The 16,489-nt window shown below is 40.0% G+C and overlaps 1 protein-coding gene across 4 annotated transcripts in view; it reads right to left on the bottom strand.

The window, feature by feature from the left end:
- The window catches only part of AGBL2 (AGBL carboxypeptidase 2), a 32,756-nt gene that overhangs the window by 9,273 nt on the left and 6,994 nt on the right, over window positions 1–16,489 (bottom strand). For 3 of the 4 annotated variants that reach the window (XM_033121935.1, XM_033121939.1, XM_033121936.1), the window contains 7 exons: window positions 15,687–15,794; window positions 9,660–9,813; window positions 7,499–8,281; window positions 5,792–5,948; window positions 3,657–3,783; window positions 2,943–3,043; window positions 1,778–1,908 (listed from right to left, as the gene is read on the bottom strand). In XM_033121935.1, coding sequence (XP_032977826.1) covers window positions 1,778–1,908; window positions 2,943–3,043; window positions 3,657–3,783; window positions 5,792–5,948; window positions 7,499–8,281; window positions 9,660–9,813; window positions 15,687–15,794 — 1,561 coding nt within the window. The remainder of the gene's footprint in view (window positions 1–1,777; window positions 1,909–2,942; window positions 3,044–3,656; window positions 3,784–5,791; window positions 5,949–7,498; window positions 8,282–9,659; window positions 9,814–15,686; window positions 15,795–16,489) is intronic. The other variant, XM_033121938.1, reaches the window with a different exon arrangement.

Genomic DNA, 16,489 nt, shown 5'->3' with positions numbered 1-16,489 from the left:
CATGAGATACCCGCACACTTGGGGGATTCCTAAAGGAGCTGTGGAGACAGTGAGGCTGGGGCTGAGATCCTCCATACTAAATTAATTCAACAAATATTTATTGAGTTCTCCCTAAGTGCCAGGTACCGTTCTAGATGCATGAGATACAGGGCTGAACAAAATAAAGATCTCTGACCTTGTGGAACATACATCCTAGTGGTGAAAGACAGATAATAAATAATAGACATAAAAAGGTATAAATTATGTAGAATGACAGAAGGTGATAAAATGCTATGGGAAAACATTAGAGTACCTAAGGGGGACAGGGAATGGCAGGAGGGGGGAGGCAGGGAAGCACGTTGCAGGATTAGAGTAATGAGAGTAGGCCACATTGAAAAAGTTGACATTTAAGCAAAGACTTGAAGGAGGTGAATTAGCCATGCAGATGTGGGGGAAGAGTATTCCTGGCAGCTGTATTCCAGGCCCTGAGGCAGAAGAGGGCCTGACAAGTCTGAGGCAGAGGGAGGAGGCCAATTTAGCTGTAGCACCGTGTGAGAGGGTGAGGGCAGAGGTGACAGAGGTATCAGGTGGCTAGATCCTATAGCCTTGTAGGCCATCATACTCTCCTTGACTTTTTAATTTTTTTAATTAAAAAAATTTTTTTATTATTAGTTTCAGGGGTACAAAACAATGTAATAGTTAGACATTTATACTCCTCACAAAGTGATAAATCCCCCTCCTGGTCCTTGACTTTTTATCTGAGTGAATTGGGGTTGCCATTAAGGTGTTTTAAACGGAGGAATGACATGATCTGATTTACGTTTCAAAAGTAATCACTCTCCTGGTTTTCTTTTGGCCTGGCTGGTCCCTTCTTAGTCTCATTTGCTGGCTCCTCCCTATCTCTTTGACCTTGTAAAGCTGGATACCAGCTCAGACTTGGACTTCCTCCTTATTTGTGCTTACTCCGCTGGGATCTCATCCAGTCTTAAGGTTTAAATATCACCCACCCAGTGATGACTCTATTAGACCCCTCCACTGAATTCCAGATTCATATCCAGAAATCTATTCAGTATAGCCATTTAGATGTGTAACAGACATCTCAGACTGAATACCCCAACATTAGATTCCTGGTTTTCACCACCCCCCTGACCTTTTCCCCCTCCTCCCTCCCTTGATCTTCCCTATTTCAGTTAAAAGCAACTCCTTCCAGCCAGTTATGGAGTCATTCTCTCTTTCTCTCATGAGCCATGTCCAATCCATAAGCATATCCTACGGTTTGAAACTTCAAAATATATCTAGACTCCAACCAGTTCACACACCACCAACCACTACTACTCCTCTGGCCTAAAGCACCATCACTTCTCACTTGTATTATTACTACAGCCTCCTAATGAGGTCCTACTTAGACCTTTCCTCTTCACAGTTTATTTTTCACAAACAAGAGGATTCCTACTGAAACTAAAACCTACATCAGAGCATGACACTTCTCTACTGAGAGCTTTCCACAGGCTTTCCGTCTCCCTTGGAGTAAAAGACAAAGGCTTTACAACTGCCTCCAAGGCCTTACACCAACTGCCCGCCCATCTCCCTGGCCCTTCCTAGTGCCTAGAAAAGAGGCTGCCGAAGAACAGGCACTCAGTACATAGCTGTCCAAGGAATGGAATGTATTTAAATGTGCCATGATTTACTCAATATGTTGCACGTGAGGTTCAAAACCAACAAAACAACAGAGCAAACAAAACAATTTTTTTTAAAAAATTGAATTTCTCTGGTTTTTCTTTGAAATGAAGTTTGTTACCTGGATTCAATATCAGACAAAGAGATATCATTCCAACTTCCTTCTAAATCCATATCTTGTCCAAGTTCACTGAACTTTTTATGGATTTCCTGTTGTAAGAGTTCTTTAAGCTCTGCTAGACACTGTGTGAACTGTGGGAGGGAATAATAAACTATTTTTGATTATTCATTTATTGATTCATCAAATATTTACTAAGTCTATGCTGAAAGCCACTTTATTGCTGGGGACATAAAGATGAGTAAGCTATTAAGCACATGTCAACGAATAAATTACATGAGCTGTAAGAACAATCAGAATACCAATAAACATTGCTTTATCCACTTTCCTCTGGCTATAGCCAATAATAAACTTCTTAGGCACTGCAAAGGTCTGATTTATTTGATTTTCTTGAGTAGTAAAGAAGGAGAAGTGGGGTTGTTCAGATTTTGGCCTATGGCAAATACAATTTAATAGGCTATGTTGTGGTCAAATTTTCCTTTAAATATTTCTTATTAAACAATTGCATCCAGAGTGGTACAAAGCACACGTTCCCAGGGCTGACATTTCAGAGCGGGTCAGAGAGGTGGGTTAGAGACCATGAGTACAGACCCCCTCTTTAAGAAGTTGAGTGATGGAGGGAAATGGAAAAAACCTGTGGGAGAAACAAGGCCAAAGGAAACCTCTTTCTGTGATTTAGGACAGAAGCAGCTTGAGAACATCTGCAGTTGAGGGGAAGTAAGAAAAGGGGAAAACAGGACAGAGAAAGGAGAGGAGGTTATCACTGAGGCAAGATCTCCTGGAGGCCATAGGGGAGGTTGGCAAGCGCACAAAAGGCAGGGTTAAGTTTAGAGAAAAGAAAGTTGAGAGTGTGCAAGTGGGGGGCTTTCTTATTTTCTGATTTTCTGAAACAGGAGAAAGGGAACTAAGCATTAAGCCTAGAAGCGAGGGAGAGGTGTGCTGAGGGAAAGCTGGTATGATGGTCTCTATCTTCTCGGTGAATTTGAGATCTTCTTAACCTTTGTTGAGTGTGCAAGTGGGCGGCTTTCTTATTTTCTCTGATTATAAAAACTTCAGAAAAATATTAAGGAGAAAATAAAGGTCACCTGTAATCCCTCTGAGCTGACTTTGGGCCTATGTGAAACTCATCAAAGTAGCATCATCACATTTCTCAAAACCCTGTTTTTACCTTGGTTTGGTCAGGATCACAGAAATCCAGAAGGGTGTCACAGACATGATAACCTAGGGACTTCAGATCCTCAGTGGTAAAGTGAGTGTGTCTTTTACTGCCTGGAAAAAATTTGTGAACATTTCTTAGTAAATCTTAACGAGCAAATAAAAATCTATTTTATGACTATCTCATGAAAAACACCACCTCTGATTCTAGAATATTATGTTTCTGGACAGGGTCTCTCTCCTAGTTTTAGTTTGGCTCAGAAGAAACATTGTCAATGCAAAAGTTTATAGTCTTTTAATTATGGGGTCATAATTACAATGATAAAGTTTTACTTGGTGGTAGGCACTGTGCCAAGTGCTTTATATGCCCTATCTCATCAAGTAGTACCTATAATTCAGGTACTATTCTATCAACAGTTAAAGAAAAATGAGGTGCAAGGAGTTAAGTAACTTACCCAGGATCACACAACTAGTAAAATGGAGCTGCAATTCAAACCCAGATCTGCCTGACTCCTGGTCCTCAGTAACCGCTAGGCTGTACTGATTGATGCCCCATCAAGTATTGTATTTCACACTCATATTTTGGGTTCTCAAATTCAGCATAAGGCACAGGCAAGAACACCCTCTACATCAATTGTCTCCCCGACATTTGAAGGGGTTTCGTCTCCCCAGTGCTTTGCTTGGCTTGCCCTTGCCAGGCTGGCCTATGATATACAAGAACGCTCACCCAGGGTGGACCCGCCAAAGGTAGATTCCATGGTGTAGCTGTTTAGGATTCCCATCCGCCACATCACAACACGTCCTGTTCCTTCTTTGCTCTTTTGGATCTTAAAATTACAACTAGGAAAAGAGAACTGAAGAGAAATCCATATCTTCTGTGAATCATAAACTGGAAACTGTACGACTGTCTAAGACTCATTAATATGATGCAAGACTGGTTCCCTTGGGGTCTACCTATTACTTCTGAAAGCATGTTCCATAAAATATTAATTCTAAGGGATGTTAACAGGTATTACTGGGAAGTATGAGTTCTGTGGTCACGTTAGTCAGGGAGATGAAGGGATAACCAAATGAACCAGGTTTCCTGTGCAGGACCTCTCAGAGTATTGGATATGTTTCTGTGGACTATGACCCTCCCAAGGGGCGTAGATTCTGGTTTTCATTGCCTGTGTACCCTTCCGCCCCTTCCTCACCTTCCCTGGGGATATCCTGCAGGACTAGGGTTCCTTGAACTCCTGTTTGGGAATGCTGGCTTACTTCGGCATTCAAGGCACTAACCAACCTGTCTAAGACTTATTTTCTACCCTTCCCGAGCTTAAACCCTTGTATCTAGTTGGGTTTATTCTCTATTCTCTATATAATATGATTTCTGTACGCCTCACTCCTATAGTCTCTGCCGGGACCTCTCCTGCTCCCTTTTGCCAACATTCTCAGCTCGGAATTCAATATCCTCTATTGTCTTTCATGACCATCCAACCCTCTTCCCTCACTTGGAGTTTACAACACACACACGGCACCTATCCCAACATATCCCAGCCTATCCTGCTGAAAATGTTGCACAGTGGGAGGTATCTCACTACCCAGTGGTCTCTAAATTGTGCTCTGTGGAATCCAGGGGTTTTGCTGAGGAGCCTGGGGCACTGCTGCCGTAGGACTGAGCGGGGAGGCGGGCCGGGAGGACTCCAAGCCCTCTACCTGCCTCCACTTAGGGCAGTTCTGCTTCTAATGATTTTAGATACTGGCTTCTGGATGTGATTTCATTTGAAGAAAGAGATCCTTGGCAAAAATAGATAGGAAGATTAAAAAAAGGAAAGAAAAGGAAGGAAGGAAGGGAGGGAGGAAGGAAAGCTTCCCCCCACTTTTTTTTTTTTACAGAGTAGCAGATACAAAATATTTCTTTTATGTATCTTTGTGTGAGAAAATGTGCACTATCATTTAAATACTTTTCTAAAGCCAATCTAATTTCTTCTTTCTAATGACAGTAATGTTTTATGGATGTATTTATGATGCTGAAAACCAACTTCTGGGCAGATGCTCTGTCTATGCCCAACCGTCACAGAGCTGTTCCTCAGCCAACTATCCAAGATGTGAGTTGTTTTCATTAGCCCTTTAATATCTTACAGTTATTTGTGATCTTGTAGTACATAAACTTTTCTGTGGAGACTCATATAACATCAGCACTTTGTTTGTCCTTCCATAGCTGCTTTCCACTACAGATAGCAGGATTAAAGGTGACATAGGACTCTACTACTAAGTTTGAACTTGTGCAAAACAGCCAGAGCTGTTTTTAAAAATCACCTTATTGAGATATAATCCACATACCATAAAATTCACACACCAGAAGTACACAATTCAATGGTTTAAGTATATTCAGAGTTGTGCAGCCATCACGGCGACCTAAGTTTACAACATTTTCAATACCCCAAAGAAGAAACCCAGGACCCATTAAGAGTCAGTCACTCCCCATGCCACCCTGCCCCCACGAGCCCCGGGCGGTCACTAAACTACTTGGTCTCTTATCGATTTGCCTCTTCTGAACATTTCATAGAATGAATCATACAATGTGTGGCCTTTTGTGTCTATTTTCTTTCACTTAGCATTGTGTTTTCAAGGTTCATCCGCATCCTAGTGCTATCAGTAGTTAATTCTCTTTATTGCCAAACGACATTCCATCGTGTGGCTATACTACGTTTTATTTATTTTGTCCATCGGTTGATGGACACAGTAATTCTTAAAGCCACAACTTTCTAAATTCTTGGATAATGGAAAGAGATACAAAGTGGCAAATCAAATACTAATAGAGGAAGCAGTGAGTTCCCTTCTCCCTTAGTCAATGGACAGAAAATTACCTTACGTGCTCACCTTATCTGGTGCATTTTTGCTTAACATTAAAGGAAAGACTCGCTCATGAAGCCAGTACTTGCGATCGTTGTTATTACAGCCGTACAGGAAGATATTATTCTTACGGCTGTGGCCATGAAAATCACAGTACAAGAGAACCTCCCTTTCTTCAAGAAGTCTGTTGGGGGCGAGGGGAAGCAAACAAACGACTCAGTGGACATCCAAATGCATGGGAATAATCAAATACTTTTTGGAGTCTCTTCCTTAAGTGTGTCTGTTGATTCCTTTCCCCGTAAGAAAATTTCAACCATCAATGGCCTTCAAAGGACCTATCCTCAGCCACTGCTGTAAACATGTCACCAGCACTCCTTGCCCCTGCCAGTCAGATGGACTTGAGATGGAAAAGTCCTAATGTGGAAAGGGGTGGTGGGCTGGCCTTGCACATGTTGACAAGGAAGCAGAGAAAATCTATTGAAAGAAAACCTACCCTGGTGCAGATCAGTGGGAAAAGGGGGAGAGGCAGAGAGGCTGCCATGACAGGGATGAAAAAGACAGAACCGAAGAAAGGCTTGGTTCCTGACTTTCCAGGGCTAGTTCCTGTAAGGCTCAGCTCTTCTTGGTCTCCTGACCACCCAGGACTCCTATTCAATCTTCCAAACAAGGTCGGTTTTCCCACAATAACGCTGTTCGGACGAAGAGGATGGGAACAGTAATGCCACACGTTTACAAGGTGCTGGGTACTATGCCAACTAAATACATTACATGGATTATCTCATTTCATCCTCACAGTAACCACCCAAGGCAGGTGTAATTATCCCCATTCAACAGATGAGAAAGCTGAAGTGCTGTAATCATTTCCAAGGTCAAAGAACCAGCCAGTAATTAAACCAGTTCTCAGATCCAGGCCTGTCTGCCTCGCAAACATATGCTCTTCGCCATTTGACTACCAGTCCAACAGTACTCCCACCCTTCCACACAGATATGGTTAGAAGGTATATGCATTCACATGTTCTCATATGCTGGAGTTTCCTTTCCAGTGACATGGAAGCTCCTTTATGCTGAGTGCTATTACATCGTAGCCTTCAATTGCTTTTACACAGGCTCGAGAATGCTAACTGATTTAGGATTCTTTCTTCATGAGAGGCAATATAAGATGCTAATAAGGAATGCAGACTCTGGAACAAGAGAGCCTGTGTTTAAATATCTATTCACTAGTTACTAGGCTGTATGACTGTAACTTAACAGGCTTGTCACTTAACCTTTCTGAGCCTTTATTTCCTCATCATACGCGTGCATACAAAATGGGGATATTGATTGTGGTACCCCATTGGGTTAATGTGAAGATTAAGTAGGTCCTAAGTGTAAAGCACTTAGAATACTGCCTGGTTCCTCATACAAAAAAGTACTGATTAATGGTTAGGTACTATTATTATTATTACACAAGTCTTATCATGAAGACCTATGAACTCCTCTGACTTCTGACCTTTTCCATTCGATCATTTCACTTATAAGCGAAATACCTCTAGTTGAAATGTTACATGTTCAATTTTAACCCAAAGATAAGACCGAATTTAAAAGTTTGAAAGTGAACAAACCCAAGTGACTGCAAAGAGAATGGTAGAAACGCTGTCCCCAAAGCCTTCGAAATTCCCACAACATCCTGAGAGACCTCAGCCCCCATTGGACAGAGCTTACAGCATCCAGAGGAAGGTCAATAAAGGGTCTCACCTCTGGATCATGTTCCTGGTGTACCAGATGCAAGGGAAAGACTCCTTCAGAATGGTTTTATAATGCCTGTTCAAGTCCCTTCCAGCCAATGAACAGCGGTAATTCCCCACAATCACTCCGTCTGGATTTAACATGGGAATCACTTTGAAGACAAAGATGTCTCTGAGGAGCTCGGCATCTGGGGAGTTGCTAAGAATGAAGTCCAGAAAGCCTTTCATGACCCAGGAGCCATTACTTTCCCCAGGGTGGACCCTGGCGCTCAGGACCACGGCTTTCTTTGCAGCTGCCTCCTGAGGGGTCTGGGATGGGTTGGTGATGGTGAGCAGGTAGACGGTATTTCCTGCGAGGCTCCTGCATAAAGTTCGGAGTTTGCAGAACTGCGACTGGACGGGGTTGTTTGCCACTGCCAGGAGGTAGCACTGCAAATCAGTGTATGTGTATGGGTAGAAGTGTGCAAAGAAGCAAGTGTCCTGGTCGTGTGGAAACTGAACGGTCCACGTGAGACAGTAAAAGGGTTGCAGCCCATCACCCATGTGGTTCTTGTAATACTTGATTTCTTTTCCTTCTCTCCTCCAGCCAAGGTTGTGGGTATTGGCATCCAACTGAGAGTACATGAGTGGCTTCATCCCTAAAGTATAAAGGCTCTTGGGTTTCAGTAGGTTGACAATGGTGAAGCGATAGGTGGCATCTTTTCTGGTGTTCTGAACTCGAAAATAAAACCACTGAGTGTGTTTGTTTGTGTACAGGTCAGTTCGCAAGGTGAGTTCATACTCATAGGTGTTTCTGTAACGGAGAAAAATAGAAGAGTATCTCTGTAAACCCACATGCCCGGCAAAAAACAAATCTGGGAAAATACTGTCAAAACAGATCTTATTATTACAACAGAAAGCCTGCTACATCCAACATTTATTTTCTAATTTACCTAGTTGTCTAACTCGTCTATTGGACTAACAGGAACTTGGGGAAGGACAGTTTATTTGGGGTAGGACAGGAAGAGTCTCAAAATTCGCACTGCCTCCTGCACTGGATGTTTGGGCGCACTGGGTGCTTCTTGGTATCTTTCTAGAGTACCTGCTGGCAGCTTTAACCATGTCACTATACTGCTTTGAAACACACTGAACAGCAGTGAAGCTGGAGCTTTCTGCTGGCTGCTAGCTGCATCCTGGACATCGCCAGTGTGGAGACCCTTCAGCCTCCTGCACGATTTTTATTTCTGATCATCAACTTTTTGAAGATGAGGGGGCATCTCTGGAATGCACGCACCTTGTTGAAAAGGAGCCGGACTAATTTGCGGAAGAGGAAATATAAATGCTCCAAACACGAAAGCATATCCACTCACATGCATCAGTAAAGAAACACAAATTAAAATAGGACGTCATTTTATTCTCCGTCTCATCAAGAGGCCAACACTGGGTAACAGGCACTCTCATACACTGCTGATGGGAGCTGAAATCTCGGAGGTCCATGTGGCAAAAACCAGCCGTACTTCGTGGTCACACACTTTGACCCAACAATTTTATTTCTAGAATTCATCCCATAAAAACACAAACGCTTAAAAAGATAAATGCATAAGGGTTTAATGCATAAGGGTTCTGTTAATTTGTTAAACAAAAAATTGTAAACATCTCAATTCCCATCAGCTGAGGACAGGATAAAAAAGGCATGGAATAGCTATACAATAGAATAATATGAACTATTAAAAATAAGGAGATATAACTGTAATACTGCCGTAGAAAAACATCTAAAATTTATTGAGTGGAAAAAGCAATTTGCCAACAGCATGTATCCCATTATCCTAGTTTTAAAAATACATAACTTGTATATATTACAAATACACAGAGAGAGCAAAAAATAATGCATATCCATCAAACTGGATCTGGGAGGTATGATTATAGGACTCAAATTTTTGTTATGTATTTTTATTAATACAAACTTTAAATGAGCCCTAATTCCTTTTATAGGCAGAAAAAAACCATTTACATTTTTATGCTGGGGAAAAATACGAGCCACAATTATTCCATTCTCCCCCCTCATCCTCAGAACCATTTCCCATCACCTCTCTCTTTTTCGAAAACGTGCCAGTCTCCTAATGGGATTCCTGGAGACATGTCTCAGTCACTGCAGTCACCATCCCTTTGGGAAAATCTGCCTGGTTACTCACACTCTGACAGCTTTTTGCAGATTCCCACTCTCAAACCTCGATTCAAACAGGAGAGTATCATCATCTGGTCCTTGCAGTGTGACAGCCAGTTCCTTGATAACTCCTCGTTTGCCTCCCACTCTGGAGCTGCTGAAACAGGAACCTTCGGTGGGCACTGCAGATGACAGACATATTGAGGCCACATCCCTCTCAGACTCCATTTGTCCAGCAAACACTCACTGAGCCCCTCTATATGTTCAGCACAATTCTAGGTTAACAGTTGTCCTTGCTGAGAACTTTAATTTTAACCAGTGCATTTATTTCTTTGAAGGCTTGTAAGTGTTTCAGAGCACTTCCTTTTGATGCATGGCTACCCTTGGCATCTCCGATACTACTTGTACCCATTTAAACCCTAATTTAAAAGAATATTGGCAAAAAATAATGTTCTAAATAAAGCATCTGAAAAGATGTGCAATCTTATTCAAAAAGAAAAGAAAAGAAAAACACAACAAACAAATAGCACCTGTTGATTAATTTTAAAAAGATAAAGGTGGGGGAGGCGGCCGGATGGCTCAGTTGGTTAGAGCTCTCAACAACAAGGTTGCCGGTTCAATTCCCACATGGCATGGTGGGCTGCGCCCCCTGCAACTAAAGATTGAAAACGGCGACTGGACTTGGAGCTGAGTTGCACCCTCCACAACTAGATTGAAGGACAACAACTTGACTTGGAGTTTATCGGTTCTGGAAAAAAACACACTATTCCCCAATAAAAATTAAATTAAATAATAAAATAAAATAAAATAAAAAAGATAAAGGGCAAAAACAAAGTATATTCCATGCAATTTTTTGGTACATCCTTCCAGATTTAAATGTAACAAAAATAGAAATTTGGGAAGAACTGGCATGAGTGAATTTTCCTAAGAGGGGAATCAAAATATCACAGTAATTAGTGAAAAATTAAAGGTTATGATTGAAATTTGATCTTTAAAATGAGGCTAAAACAAAAAATTACGAAATTTATCTAACAAAATTTAGATTATAATCACAATCTCTTTCTAACCCTTAGAATAATAATCAATTATTAATTTTTTTTTTGGTGGGGTTGCAATTTTTTAGACAAATTCAATGAGAGTGCCGTATAACATTTGTCATTTTTGTAGTTACTTTTGCAAAACTTTTAGGGCTTCCTAGTTTTCCCAAGGACTTCTCTTTGTACCACAATATTCTCATCATTGTACCTAAAAGAACCTATTTTGTCATCTTTTGTTGATTTTTCTCTTTGTTAACTGATAAGGTTCTCCTTTGTCAGTGGCTTTGCAAGGGATTCAGGCAATTCTTTAACATTCATCAATTTCAAAAAAAAAAATCCTGTATCTCTTGTTAAGGACATAATTTCACTTTGCAATTAATTTGTACTTTATTTGTATTCTATTATTAGATTTTAACAGTATCTACCAATCAGCAAGTAACAGATATCAACAAAGATGCTGACCATGATACTAGCATTAAATAGTAGTATGTGTGGGGCCTGATTTCCGTGTTTCCCCAAAAATAAGACCTAGCCGGACAATCAGCTCTAATGCGTCTTTTGGAGCAAAAATTAATATAAGACCCAGTATTATTTTACTATAAGATCAGGTACAATACAATGTAATGTAATGCAATGCAATATAATATAATATAATATAAATAATATATATAATAAATATAATAAGACTGGATCTTATATTAATTTTTTGCTCCAAAAGACGCATTAGAGCTGATTGTCCGGCTAGGTCTTATTTTTGGGGAAACATGGTATCCAACTAGTCAGTTCATTAGTAAATATAGTACTAGTATGACTAGTACTAGTACATTAGTATAGTATGGTACTAGTATGACTTTTGCTCCTATCTGCAAGCATGTCACTGTAGAGACTTAGATAATAAACACTGGATAATAAGTGAGAGCAAAGTTTGAGAAAGCAAGCATGTAAAGAAGTGAATGAAAAACAAAAAAAGAAGTGAGTGAACGAAAACAAGCACAGAGGAAGTAGAAACAGAAGCAACAGCAAGAGTACAAGTAATCCAGTTAAAAGCTGGGCACCCACATGGTTCAGTCTCTTCATGGAACTACAATCAGAGAACAGACCAGCAACCAGATGTCATTAATATAGAAATTTCAGTATTTTCTTGAGTGTCTCAGGTAAAATTAAAGATGATCCAATTCACAGCCCACAGTAACATTTCTCAAAAAACAAAACCAATCTCATTCCCCCTATACCCCCAATATTCTCACAGTATGTAGTTGCTCTGGGGCCCCAGAACTGACAAACTCCCAGATTCTCCCTGGAACCCCAACATTTCAGTTTTCTGTTTCTTTATTCCTCCAACAAGGTGGGCTCAGCTCCCCTTGATGAATCCAAAGGACAAGATCAAGGCAGCTGCCACAATTGTGTGATAACAGTACAATGACAATCCATAAAAGCTGCTACATCAGGAGAATGAGCTCTCAGCCCCCGGGTTTCCTCTTGGGAAAGATATGCAGAAATACGTAAGTGCCAGCAGAACAGAAGAAACAATGTGGATTCACGGTCATCTGGTTTATTGAAAATGACTACAACCAGGTAAAACAGGCTTATGATCCCAGGAATTTCTTGAGGTGGTAGGAACAGTACATTCCCTATTATTTACAACCCAAGTCTAATGGTCTCATACTTTAATGCCTCCCAAACTCCTTCTCAGACATTCCACAAGGTGGAGGTAGGGAGATTGTGAGTTGCTCCATTTTATCTACTTCATTGCATACAGGTTTTCCCACCATAATATTATTAAACATGAGGATAGCTCATGATCAAGACAACTGGGAATGGAGTGTGTATGCTTATATCTCACTTGGGCCCTCTGGAACAACTGGCTCATTTTATTCTTCCAGTTGTAAGAATGTTAACATACTGCAGTCCCTTCCTCCTACTTCTGGTTGTTTCTCCAAAAACCTCCCTTTATTTCGCTGATTTAACACATTCTATTTCTACTAACTAAACTTAGTACATATTTGTCTTCCAACAAAATAGATTTCTTTTCTGATAATTATTTAGCAGGGATTGATTTTCAAATTATGAGAATTATTTTTCTTGCTTTCTATTTTTTGAATACAGCACTTCCCAATGGCAGAGAACTCATTGAAAAATTCTAATTAGCTCAGGCACACACCTGTGTGTGCAAGGAACATCGGATGATCTTTGGTGATAACAAAGGATGCCCCTGTTGGCAGCTCCGTTACCTCTCCATGTCCCTCCGTTACTAACTTGGCATCCTGGCGTTAATTCAAAATTTACTTCCCTTTCCTTGGGAATGTTTGCATTACATTTCTTAGCTCACTGCTCTTTAATGTTACCTTTAATGTCTTAAATGTTAGTATTATCACCTGCTCCACATCCTCTCCAGCATTTGTTATTGTTATATTTTTATTATAGCTATTTTGGTGGGTGTGAAGTACATCCTTGCTTTCCATAAATACACTTTATCAAGTTGAGGGAATTCTCCTCTACTCCTAGTTTTCTCAATATTCTTAAATGAAAGGCTGGATTTTGTCAAATGCTTTTTCTACACTGAGATGATTGTGTGTTTTCTATTCCTGTTGTTCTATCAATGTGGTGTGTTACACTGATTTTCTTATGTTAAACCACCCTTGCACTCCTGGGACAAATCCCCCTTGATCATGATGTATAATTCTTTTAATGTGCTGTTGGATTTGGTTTGCTGGTATTTTGCTGAAAAATTTTGCGTTTATATTCACAGGGAAAAATTGAAACGACAGTTTTCTTGTGATATCTGTCTGGCTTTGGGAACAGGGCAATACTGGCTTCACAAAAAGGGACTGGGAAAAGTGTCTTCCTCCTCCTCTGTTTTCAGAGTTTATGAAGAATTAGTACTATTTCATCTTTAAATGTTTGATACAGTTCAAACCAACCCTGTCAAGCCGTCTGGGCTGGGGATTTCTTTTGGGGAACATTTTAAATTACTAATTCAATTTCTTTGTTATAGCTATTCAGACTTTCAATTTCTTCCTGAATCAGTTTTGGTAATTTGTATCTTTCTAGCAATTGTTCCTGTTCATCTATGTTGTCTGATTTATTGGCATAAAGTTGTTACCAGCATTACCTTGTAATTCTTTTGATTTCTGCAGAGTGATGTTTATATTCCCTTTCTTTCCTGATTTTGATAACTTGTGTCTCCTTTTTCCTTGGTTGGGCTAGCTAAAGTTTTGTCAATTTTGTTGATGTTTGCAAATAACCAACTTTTGGGTTGATTTTTCTCTGTTAGTTTTCTGATTTCTATTTCACTGACTTCATTATTATGTGTATTATTTCCTTCCTTCTGCTTGCTTTGGATTTATTTTGCTCTGATTTTTCTAATTTATCAAGGTGGAAGTTTAGGTAACTAATTTGAGATCTTTCTTCCTTTCAAATGTAGGCATTTTGGGGCTGGCCCAGTGGCTCAGGCGGTTAGAGTTCCATGCTCCTAACTCCAAAGGCTGCCGGTTCGATTCCCATATGGGCTGGTGGGCTCTCAACCACAAGGTTGCCGGTTCAACTCCTTGAGTCCCGCAAGGGATGGTGAGCTCCGCCCCCTGCAACTAAGATTGAACAGGGCACCTTGAGCTGAGCTGCCATGAGCTCCCGGATGGATCAGTTGGTTGGAGTGCGTCCTCTCAACCACAAGGTTGCCGGTTCAACTCCCACAAAGGATGGTGGGCTGCGTGCCCTGCAACTAGCAATGGCAACTGGACCTGGAGCTGAGCTGCGCCCTCCACAACTAAGACTGAAAGGACAACAACTTGACTTGGAAAAAAGGCCTGGAAGTGCACACTGTTCCCCAGTAAAGTCCCGTTCCCCTTCCCCAATAAAATCTTAAAAAACACACACACAAAGATAGGCATTTAAAGCCATAAATTTACCTTGCAGTGCTTTAGCTGCATCCCATTTAATTTTTTTTTTAAGTTATTGCCCATAAATCAAGCACTTTAAAGACTTTCATCACATTTAAAATTTTAAACAACGAAGAAAGCAGGAGCTTTCCTCTGTGGGAATTGTCCATTTTCATCCCCTGGGTGATGTTTCCCACGAGTGAAAGAAGGTATCACATCATCACTTCCAGGATTTTGCTGACACTTCTCTACATTGGCAAGTATCTCCTTTATATAGCAAAGCAAAACGCTTTCTAGCACCTCAGCCTCTTAAGAGCTCCCCAGGCTTCAGGTGTTTCCATTGTGCAGGAGACGCGCCCAGCCTGCATCCTATAAATTTTGATATGTTGTTTAATTTTCACTCACTTCAAAATATTTTTTAGCTCTCCTTGTGATTTATTTAACCCATAGGTTACTTAGAAATGTGTTGCTCAACTTTCAAGTATTTGTGGATTTCCCAAATGTCATTCTGTTGTTGATTTCTAATTGAATTTTATTGTGGTCAAAGAATGTAGTTTGTATTCATTTCAATCCTTTTAAGTAACATCTATTAAATGCTTGCTTTACAACCTCGCACATGGTGTATTCTGAGGAATCTACCATGTGCCCTTGAAAGAATGTGTATTTTGCTGTTGTTGGGTACAGTGTTTTGCACATTTTTATAAAAGACATGGATTCTACCCCTAGAAAGTCTGCAACTTAATGCAGGAAACCACACAGTAAGTGACAGTCATATGCACACACTATAAAAAGGACTCACTCAAGTATACACAGGAGGTGGAGAAAAGAAGAGCAAGTTCCCCAAAGACCCAATATCTGAATTTCAGGCAGAGGAATAACAAGGGAGAACCTATGCTATGAAATGGACTTAGAACTAATAAGAAAAAGGTACTGTCATTTTTCAAAAGATTGAAATTTTAAAGCTGATTGGTCATGAATATCAGGACTCCCATTCAGGTTGGTCGGAAAAGACAATTTATCTCTAAACTATGGATCTTTAAAATCATGTTTATTATAGAAAATATTTATAACCTTGTCATAATTACTTATTATAACTTTGTCATAAGATTAATTACTCACTGTTCAGTGTAATGACAATACCTGAATCTAACTGATAGACAACTGTGCCTTTTTCTTCTCCTACAATTTCTGGTATCTTTTCATTTCCTGTAGGTTGATAGAAATATTCTGGTTGAGGTGGAACGCCCTCTGAAAGAAGACATTTAAAAAGTACAAAATAAGAAATAATATAAAAGGCACTTTATCAGAAATGATATAAACTTATAGTAATTATTATTCAAATGGCTAGTTTTGTTGAATCAAACTTAATTCCCACCCTAAGTTTCCAGTTTGTTTAAAAATTAGGTCTTGCTTCTTTCCATAAAGACTATGGGGAGAATTTTAACAAAAAGCGCATACAACAAAATCATAAACTTTACATAGAAGACTTTAAAAAAAAGCAGCAAGGTCAATACAGTTGCTGCAACCACTCCTCAAAATTTGGTACTGAGCTTCCTTTCAAAATCAGGGAAATAGGATCAGCTACATACCTTTTATTACCAGAGAGGAACAAGGCTATCCATTGTTTCAGAGGAAATAAGGCTTTTTCATTAACACTCAATTCTAAAAGATTTCTCGTATGGAACTTGGGCAACTTCTCAGTATCATTTAAGTACAGTAGCCACTGATGAAAGCCAAGGGCATATAAAGACGCAACTCAGTAAAAGACAATGCCACTTTCTTTTTTTTTACAGGTGATCGGGAGTGATGAGGCTTTGACAATTTGGTTTAAACAGGAAGGTGCTTGCTATTAAATTTCCTTGAAATTTATTAAAAATTGCTTTTTAAAAGATTTAGTGGCTTAGTGGATTACCACTGCAATAACTTGGACATTAAATTTCAGT

This window comes from Rhinolophus ferrumequinum, chromosome 11, assembly GCF_004115265.2.
Source record: "Rhinolophus ferrumequinum isolate MPI-CBG mRhiFer1 chromosome 11, mRhiFer1_v1.p, whole genome shotgun sequence".
Lineage (NCBI taxonomy): Eukaryota > Metazoa > Chordata > Mammalia > Chiroptera > Rhinolophidae > Rhinolophus > Rhinolophus ferrumequinum.
The sequence above is the reverse complement of the archived record's forward strand: the minus strand, read 5'-3'. Positions and strand labels throughout refer to the sequence as shown.